Raw genomic sequence first — 10,811 nt, 5'->3', positions numbered from 1 at the left:
AAAATATAATAAAACGTTCGTGAGATGCCCTAGATAATGTTCTTAACTGTAAATTTCATAATAGGTCAATTCACTCTAATTTTAAAACTAAAAGCACACTATTGAAACTGGTGAACGAAAATTTACCATGCCGTACGTGTTTAAGACGGAGACAACACATGCGGGTGAGACGTCCTCTAAAGATTATTAAAACTTTACTATGTTTTATAAGTTTTTCAATAACCATCTAACCTTCCATTTTAGTCTACTTACCACTGAACCTTCATTTGTGACAATTTCAAGAAATCTAAATGTTGAGGTGTATATTGGTAAATAATGTTTTAAGTATATGCCATATTTTCTTTAAATGTATTTCAAAATTTTTTTCTTTCTGCACTCGAAAATTTGTCAAAAAATATGCTTTTGTTGTTTAATCTTTAGTTCTTAAACAACATGTTATTAACAAGAATAATATACAAATTATCCATATAATATGAATGAAGAATAATATATATTTATTTTTGTTCATTGTAAACTAACAGCAATTATTGGCTGTTATGTGACCACTTTTAAATTACTTTAGATTAGTATTTAAATATTTAAAATATTAAAAATAGTAATTAATCTTAAAAATACCATTATAGTTGCCCTTAAATAGCGGGCGTAGCGTCCTCGCAGCAGTTTTGTAACATTCGATATAGACCATTTTTAAAGAGTTCAACATATTTTTTAAGTCGTTGTAATTTGTGTATTTGAATTTTTGTCAACTGGTTGTTATCGTTTGGGAATGTTTGTATTTGTACTGTCATCAGAAGACGTAATTTCTATAATATGATACGTAATACGTTTATCTATTTACACTTAAAAGGTATTTTATATATGTATAAAAGTCATTGTACATTTGTACCTATCTAAAACTTCAAATTTAATATGTATTCTACATTTATTTAATTTTTTTAGCCCATTGATTTAAATTAAAACTGTTATTGGATATGAATATATGATTCATTTTCATTTTTAATCAGTTTAAGTTAAAAGCTTTTTGGATTATATGATAACTAATTAAAATAAAGCAAATGTTTAATTACTTTAAAAGTCATTATAGGGTACCTAAAACTGCAAATGTAACATAATTTTTTTCATTAAATTTTATTGTCCTTATTGATTTTGTTATGTTTGATGATACATTTTTATTTTAATGAAAAGTGATACAATTTAGCAATATTCTGCACCTATATTTTTTTTATTTTTTAAATATTATTATAAATATAATGTATGTGTTTTTTGTTAGTTTGTGTTAATAAAATTATAAAATGTATAGGTAACTTCTTAAAATTTTGCAGTTATATTTTATAAGGTTATTCATACAAAAGCTACCATTATGACTTATGAGCTTATCTGGCTTATCATTATTTTCTATTAATTTGTTTAAAAATTGTTACATTTAATAATGCAATAAATATATCAAGATAGTAAATACCTATATTATGATTTATTATTTAATTAAACTAGATATTAACCGCTGGCATGAATCAAAACTCTGCAAGCTAAATTGGTCAATCATGTTAAACATAAATAATATACATATAGCCTATAGGTAATATTACTCGTAGCTAATAAATTTAAATATTACGATTTACGAGTGTTATAAACAATTAGTACCTATATTAATATAATTTTTTAAAGAATAGCACTTATATTTTATAAGGTTATTCACACAAAAGCGACTATTTTTAACTAATTTGTTAATATGAATACTTAAACACGATTTCTTAAACTTATGAAATACTTAAATATGTAATCTGTTTCAATATTGATCACACTTAATACTTTAATAGTGTAACAAATATGTGTCAGTGTGTGAAAAAATTGACTAAAATACGTCTATTATTTATAATAGGGTGTGGGTCTCACATTTAATCATTAATTATTCAAAGAGATGCAGGCGTTAAATAAAAATAAAACAATAAATGTACTATTAGTTATTACTATCTTCGCTACATAATAAACATTTAACTGGATTTGAATTTTACACCGATATTTTTGATATTATTATCGCTGTATATACGTAAATCGCTGTAATCGTTGTAATCGTAGAGTCTCGTTATTCGAGTGTTATTGGTCGTCGTTATACTTCCATTTTCAAATATTTTTAATATTAGTGCATTTTATTGTAGGTAAATTATATACATAGAACATTGCAAAACTATTTTAATTTATTTTACTTTACCATCATGGCTGAAATTAAAATTTTAAGTGAAACAAAATTAATTAATGGTGGTTTTATTTACGTGTGTTCTAAATTGCCAGCTAATGGAAAAACATATTAGGAATATCAAAAATTAATCATTCGGAAATTTCGATTCGGGAAAAATACCGTTAACCAATTAAACATACAACTAGCACAGACGCACAGTACAAACTGTGTACACTGTACATATTTAAAATTAATACAATTATCACGTATCAGTTAAATGTTTATAGGTCCTATTTAATTCTTACAAATTATACAATCAAATAGAGTATCTAGTGGATTATTGGATTCAATAGTTCAACACCCAAATGTAGCATCTGGAAAATTTATGAAAATGAATACAAGAGATGCGCTTTGAGGATCTTGGGAAAAATAATGAACAATTATAATGATATAAAAAGAACAGAGAATGAAAGAAAGATGTTAATAATGTATGAAATAATACTTGAAAAAAAATAGCTCAAGTTACTATGACCGTTATCATATAAATATTAATAAAAATATTTTTTTTAATCTTTCAAGAAATGTTAAGTTTTAAAATTAAAAGACTGAGTTTGTTAATTAATATTTATTTTATTCGCAACATAATATTGTGCACATTGTGCATGTTTTGGTGTTATGTGTGTTCTTTAATTGTTTTAATCATCTTCTCCATCGCTTAAATGACCAAACTTATTTAGAATTTATTTTTGTATAGGTACGCTTAGCTACTGCTCTTGGACCACCTTGCTGATCAATGCAAGGTATTTCTAGATTCTCATCCATATTTTGACCAATTTGTTCAACACCTAAATCTTCATGATTGTGTAATTTATAATGAATTCATATGTTGTAAAGTGTGACAAGTATTTACTATTCTACCACCTTTATCGGGAACATACATTAATACTCTTTAATATGAAAGACATCTCCAAACACTTTTAAATACACTAAAAACACTTTCCACCACATTTATTGCCTTTCATAGATTTTTGGTGTATTTAAATTATTGGCGTGCCTTCTCCGAATATTGTGGTAATGGTGTCATATGTCATGGTTCTAATGGGTATCCAGCATCCCCCTGAAAAAACAATTACTTAGATAAACATTTAAGTCTGGGAAATTTAAATTGAAAAACAATATGTATATTATTTATTTTTTTATAAATACAGTGAAGCCCAATTACATAAAATAGTAGATCATAAATAATTAATATATAATATATAGTTATAGCATATCATATATCTAGTCTCTTATAAATTATAGATGTAACATCATTTTTTTAAATTTTTGTTTTGAATATACATTATTAATAATTCATTTAAAAAAATGTATGGTATTAAACTACTTGGAGAATTTTAAAACTATTTAACAAGTGATTAGACAAAATTTTATGAAGATAAAATTTTAATTGTTATTTATAATTTTATTTGGTTGTTTATATAAGAAACTGAATGACTTACCAAAATACCAGCTAACCATGTACAACGTTCACCATGGTTAAAGTGGACCCGTCGAACAGCAGATACGTATATATATACTTAATATACGTATTATATATTTATATGCATCATTGCGAGATCCTGGATACCTTGCATTCATATTCAAAATTTTCAAATCTGGATCAACCATCTTATAAATATAATTTAATAATTAAAATTTATAATATGAGTTTTTCTATTTCATAAATAATAAACAATATTTATTTTAGACACAACGGGGTGTAGATAATTTTAATACTTACTGATTGAACATTAAGCGAATGATTACCATGGTGATTGACATATGACTCTTTCTGGACAGCTGGAGCAAGAATATTGATGTGAGTGCAGTCAATTGATCCTAAAATTCGTTCAAAAGGTCATGGTGCTGCTTCAAATTTTTTGTCTTTCAACAGCTGTAATTGGAAATTTTTTCAACTGTCTAAAGAGACAACACAGCATTTGTGATGCTACTAATAGATCGACTTCAGATGGCTGACTTATGTTGAGGATAGAATTACCACCCAAACTTATAAGGATAATTACCTTGAGCGTAGAAATGAACAGTAACTAGGAACTGAAATAAAATATTAGATTAAATCAAATTCCCCAATTTAATCAACTCAAATCATTGCAAATAAATTAACATACTTGCACTTTTGGAGATAACCCTGAAGAACGTTGATCTTACAATAAAAGTATAATAATATTTATTACATCGAATACTAGTTTAGGATTTATGCGGAACATGAATATAAATTCTTCGAAAGGGAGATAAAAAGGATTTTGTTAATCTCTCAAAAGTCAAAATCCTTCTTCAATACGCCTTTAGTAGTCCAACTTTTTATTTCAATAGCATAAGTTCCCACCTTAAAAATTTTGAGGCCATGTCTATCTGAGGAAATCGTACTTAGTAATAAATACTTCACAAGATCAAAGTTGAAAATTTGAAAATAGTAAATTGGTAGTTACGATAATAAATCAACGATAACACGAAATATGACGTTTTTCCTCTTATCCATCTCCGGTAATAGTATTATTGAAGGGTCTTGATGGGTGTATCAGATTAACGATATTTTATTTTCATTATCGACAGTTTAAACGAAAATAGTTGTTAAGCTAACGAATTTTGTAGTACAGAATCGCTTTTCGTAAGCTTAACGAATCGAAAATTGTCGTTAAGCTACCTTATCCTAGTTTGTGTGATGCCCCCGCTGAGACTATCGGCATCACGATAGTCGTTGTTGTTTTTGATGTCGTAGGAGTCGCTTTCAGAATGCGTTTCACCAGTTTTGACCTCTTTGGCTCTGTCTTATTGATGGTCGAGGAATTCGGTTCTTTTGGGCGTATTTTGATAGGCCGAGATTTTGGATGATTGATTGGTGTTTGTTCGGTGGTCAAAGCCAACACTTTTTGTGCTAACGATTTCTTCACAGCCGATTGTCTAATTGATTTTTTAACGGTCCCTTTAGTAGCACTCAATTCTTTATGTTGCACTTTTGGTTTCACTTGCACTGGATGGACGTTTTCAACAGTCGTCGACAATTCGCCAACCACTTCTGTTTGTTTTTTGACGATTTTTCGATAGACTTTCTTAGGAGCGGTTCCTTTTCCGTTTTTAGACTTCTTCTTGTCACTCAAAACCAGTTTCTCATTAGATAATTTGTTAGATAATTTGTTCATCGTTTATTGTTAAAAATTTATTTAATAATTTAATATTTGTTCGACCTAGGGTGTGTATTGTATTTAAAACTTATTTATTATTATTCATTATCATTACGCGGTTGTTATAGCGCCATTTGGAACGGCGAACAGCCAACTACATAAATATTATTTTTCTTTTTAAACAACAATATTTTTCATAAATTTATTATTTTTTTGTCTCTAAAAACAATATCACAATTATTCTTAAATTTACTCTTTCAATGCATAATCTTTACAGGATAATATCATATAATAATATTATAGCCATATGTGTGTACCGTAATTTCTTTGCTGTAATTTGGTCTCACGGCAATTCGCCACTTATCGATATTGGCAATAATATTATTTGGCTATATATAATTGTATAAGGTAAATATATGTGTTATCGACACAAATCGTGATAAAATAAAAATATTTTAAATAAATACATAGGAATTTGTGTAATTTGAAGGTATTATATTTTCATAAGATTGTACTTGATTTTGTATTAGATTAGTGTAGTGATGAATGTATTTATTTTACACTCCCGAAAGTTTTAAATAATAGAAACCAATTAAAAATGATCGGTTATAGAATTTTGACCATTTTTGGATCTACTTACATTGAGCGAACATTTTCAAATATGAAAAATAAACTTAGAAGCATTGATGCTTGTTTGAAGCTGAAAACTACAGACTACACGCCAGATTTGAATAAACCGTGTACAGAAATTCAGTGTCAATTATCCCACTAAATTTGATGTACATATTATATTACTACTGCAGTACTGCTATAACAGCAGAATATAAACCGTTAAAATAAACACAAGACTGCAATAGAAGTAATAATTTCATTGGTTTCGTATAAAAGAGCATGTTTTAATGTCCCACTGCAACACTTCAGAACATTGGGCATACTGTATTTATGTTATTTTTACTAAAAAATTTTTAGCTTTATTTGTGGTTCTTTTTTCTTGGGTATTTTCATGAACCCTAATTCGATATCATTATTATTACTTATAATTTGGCTATATCATTATTACTTAATAATATTACAACATTATATACATAATTGTATATCATGTCTACGCCATGTATTTGAAATTTGAATCATAGTCCATAATAGATACGCATTGTTCTCCATACAAATATTCAGTTCGATTATGAACATCGTATGTTGTTGGTATCGTGTGCGAGATGTCACGTAATAATATCGAATAAGTGCGCAAATATTTAGAAGAATCTTTTAGAAGATTCTTCTGAATTTTCTAATCAAGATGATACAGACGTTGATCCAGATTTTTCGTTACCAAGTAAGATACAAGATTCATTATCAACTTCCAAGAATAGGGCCGTCTCATACTTTTACGAAAACCTTTACTGCGTGAATTTTAATAATTGACAGTAGGTATACTCGGCCATTTTTGGTATGATTTTATAATGTACGTATTTGCATAAATTAGTAATTTCTGTTTATGACGTTTATGGGTACATGTGTACAGCTCAAAAATATAAAGAACAGATTATACGTCAGAGGTAGGTTTGTATAAGCGTATGGCAAAATCGCGAAACACAAAAATATGGTCTTGCTCTAGAAATTATCTACTCAGAATTACAGTTAAGTTTTCGTTGTATAGTTCGTTATTCTTACCAATTGTCACTTACAAAATTCTGAAAATTATTAATTGTAGTGCTCGTCTTCGCAATTTTGTAAAATAATTTGGTGAAGAGTGAAGACATTTTTTCTTGTGACAATGTTGTAATTTTTTGCAAAGAATGTGGTGTTTAAGTTTCTACCGGAAAAATATAATGGTCAACAACATATCGCTAGAGGTAAACATATCCGTCATATCCAGCAGCTTAATCTTAAAAATCGACAAGAAAAACTAAAATCTCAGCTTCTATAGTCACAGGTATGTCAATGAAGTCATCATTCAACGAAGAATTACGTAATGTTTTTTTGTCCGCAAATATCCTTCTCGCTAAATTAAATATACCAATATTTCGCGATTTTCTGCATAGACATATAGAACAAATTATTCCTGACAAATCTACTCTTCGAAAAAACTATATCGATCAATGCTATACAAATACGATTATTAAAATTAGAGATTACGTCAGAAACAAAAATGTATGGGTGTCAATACTCAATAGATGAGACTACTGGCGTTGAGGGGCAATATGTAGCCAATGTTATTATTCGTACATTATAAGTAAACAACCCTGGGAAAATATTTAAAACTCGAGAAAGCAGGCTTGTTATTAACAAAGTTGTTATAAATTTATTGTATTATAATACCTTTTTTTCAAATAATTTAATGAACTAATAAATAATTTTAATACTTTTTTGTGATAAATATTTTTTTAAAACCCTTTTTTAATTTTTAATGCTTTTTTGAAAGATTTAGACTTCTTTATTGCATTTTTTTAGTGCTTTTCTTTAGTTTACTTTTATTGTTTTAAATTCCGTGCTCTAGTTATTACATTATAGCTAATATAATACGTAGTTAGTAATAACTAATTTATTTCTAAATCTTAAATGTAACCATGACATTATTCAAAACCTATTCATTGATATAATTTGTATGATCACTGAACGTATTTACCACAGTTCAATTCGGGAATCAAATGAATCAATAAAATACTATTATATATTTATATCCAACATTGAATATCGATATGATTCTGTTTTCCCTATTTTAAACTGAAAACGAGTGAAGAAATTCGCTACTATAGCGCTCTGCCGATTTTTGTTGTTTTTTATTTTGTTAGTTTGTTTTTGAGAACAAACTCGTTTAATACTTGTATTGGGTACGGAAATGTTTATTGGCGGTCATTATTCATATTGTTCTAAGTTCTACGTCCGTGATCGGGCTGTTATGAACAAGTGACAAAATTATAACAATTACTGTTAAATGGTTGTGATTAAAGATATCAAAACATGCAAGTTTTATTTGTTTTTCAGTATTATAATATTTTATCTATGTATCTTATTTATGAGTGAACATTTGAAATAAGAAACAAGGCAAACTTTGAAAAAATATCATATTTGTTTAAATACAAAATAATTTGATTCACAGTTAAAAATTAAACAGCAAAATCATAAAATTGTATTCATCTGGACAAGTATAGTTAAAAATCACAAAAACGCCTTAGGATTCAAATGTGATAGTAAATAAGGCAAACCGAAAAAAAAATATTAACTATAATCCAGATTGTAAATTTTTATTATTGTAATTATTTTTTGGTAATGGAATAAAACTGATTTTTTTGTATAGTCCCGAAAGTTTTATTTTCATGATTTTGATTGATATGGTGTACGGTACTAAACGATAATGTTATTTTAGATAAATGTATATAGGGACGATATTAATATATCAATGTGTGCGCAAGCGCGAGCGTAGGATAAAATCCCACCCAGGGCAAGATAAAAATTCTAAAACCAAATTAAAAAGGTTATTTTAAATTTTAAAATATTTCTAGTGTCTTCATACTAAAATAGCATAACCTACATAGAAAAAAACAACATTTTGTCATACTTCATAAATGAATCTCAATAATATTATGTTATGATTAATATGTGTGGCATTAAATTAACAATAGTTTTAAAAAATTCCCAGTAGCGGCAATGGCCCCTTTGCCCCCCCCCCTGTGGGCGCCCTTGTGTGTGCGGTATTGAACGGAGTGATTTTGGGGAAAATATGCGGGATTTAAGTATAAATAAAGTGTGCGGTTATGAACGACGCCCAAACGAAATATTTTTTCGAAATTTACCAACATTTTGAAAACTATGATTAGAAATTCATAAAATTTATTCTATATCTAATATTAAGATTAAATTAGTATTCCTTATAAGTTTTTCTATTTTAAACTATAAAGTCATACATTTATTTTTTATGAGCGTTTTGGGATAACATTTTTTCGAAATTGGATTTTTCATAGATAGGTATTTCAGGTTCAAATTTGGACGAAATTAGATATTTCAACAATGAATTAACTAGCCATTTTATTATGTTATTTGTTAAATTATTTAATATAATACAATACTATAATAATAAATCTATTATATTATATAATTGTAATAAACTAATAACTATATGTAATTTAATTGTTTTTATACTAGGTATCTATCAACTGGTATGACGTTTACTGCGTTACATTTTGAATTTAAAATAGGCAAAAGTACCGTCGGTGAAATAGTACGTGAAACTTGTGTAGTAATATGGAACGTGTTGCGAAACGAAGAAATGCCTGAACCCACTACTGAACATTGGTTGGAAATATCAAATAAATTTTATTCAAAAACCAACTTTCCCAACTGTCTTGGTGCTGTAGATGGGAAACACATTCGTATTCAAAATCCAAAAAACACAGATTCACTGTTTTTTAACTACAAAAAATATTTTTCGATAATTTTAATGGCAGTAGTTGATGCCAATTTGAGTTTTGTTTACATCGATGTAGGATCACGTTACGGTTTGTTACGGCAAAGAATCAGATTCTAATATTTTCAAGCAAAGTTCTTTTGGGAAAAAGTTGTATTCGAATGCCTTAAATATTCCTGATCGTAAAAGTTTTCCTAGTTCTCAAGGTTCACCACAACCTTATGTTTTTGTTGGTGATGAGGCATTTGCTCTTCACGCAAATCTATTAAGACCGTATCCACAACGAGGGCTTAACGACAAACGAACAATATTTAATTATCGTTTGTCCAGAGCTAGACGTACGGTAGAATGTGCTTTTGGAGTACTTGCTAACAAATGGCGAATATTTCATACTACTATTTTAGTAAGTCCCGAATTTGTCGACGATATAATTAAATCCTGCTGTGTTTTACATAACTTTGTCCGAAAAAGAGATGGATATAATTATGAAGATATGGAAAGTGAATGCCACTTAGATGACATCGAGGTAATAGGAACGGGTTCTCGGACCAATGGAATTGAAGTAAGAGAAGCCTTTGCAGAATATTTTGTAAATGAAGGTGCCGTACCATTTCAAAATCGTGTTCTTTAATGTAGTACAATATAGTTGGTATTTTTATTTACATACAATTTATTTTAATGTTGGTTGTTCATTATTACTTTTATTATTTATTTTTACGTATAATTTACAATTTTGAATACTTAAGTAGTAAGTACTAATTTATTATTATTACTAAATATTTGAATTACCTACTCAATATTCGTTATGTATTGGGTATATATAATTAATTAAATGTCCAATATATTTTAATTATTTATCATTATAATAAGTGCCATACGATGTAAAATATTATAAATATAAATAATTTATTCATGTAAATTATTTTTTATTTTAGTTGTTGTAGTTAAATATAGTAATAAAATACGCATTAATAAATAAGGCAAGAACGCATGCAATACGCAGGTTGGTAATAATTTGTGGAACATCTATGTAAAATACTAAAATAAACTT

The 10,811-nt window shown here is 27.7% G+C and overlaps 2 protein-coding genes and 1 pseudogene across 2 annotated transcripts; 1 reads left to right on the top strand and 2 right to left on the bottom strand.

The window, feature by feature from the left end:
• Positions 1–2,871: 2,871 nt before the first annotated feature.
• LOC132923969 (putative nuclease HARBI1) lies at positions 2,872–4,582 on the bottom strand (annotated as a pseudogene).
• A 299-nt stretch (positions 4,583–4,881) lies between these two features.
• Positions 4,882–5,376, bottom strand: LOC132925150 (uncharacterized). The gene has a single exon (XM_060989571.1). The coding sequence runs from the start codon at positions 5,374–5,376 to the stop codon at positions 4,882–4,884; it is 495 nt and encodes a 164-aa protein (XP_060845554.1).
• A 1,162-nt stretch (positions 5,377–6,538) lies between these two features.
• LOC132925149 (uncharacterized) lies at positions 6,539–10,391 on the top strand. The gene is given in 5 exon segments (XM_060989570.1): positions 6,539–6,547; positions 6,613–6,688; positions 6,839–6,911; positions 9,499–9,856; positions 9,858–10,391. Coding segments are annotated over 5 exon segments (1,050 nt in total).
• The last annotated feature ends 420 nt before the right edge of the window (positions 10,392–10,811 follow it).

The sequence above is a fragment of the Rhopalosiphum padi genome, chromosome 3 (assembly GCF_020882245.1).
Source record: "Rhopalosiphum padi isolate XX-2018 chromosome 3, ASM2088224v1, whole genome shotgun sequence".
NCBI classification, from domain to species: domain Eukaryota; kingdom Metazoa; phylum Arthropoda; class Insecta; order Hemiptera; family Aphididae; genus Rhopalosiphum; species Rhopalosiphum padi.
Note: the sequence above shows the minus strand (reverse complement) of the source record. Positions and strands in the feature narration are given on the sequence as shown.

What these genes read in the sequence shown, in the direction of transcription:
- LOC132925150 (XM_060989571.1), bottom strand. Translation starts at nt 5,376, where the DNA reads ATGAACAAATTATCTAACAAATTATCTAATGAGAAACTGGTTTTGAGT.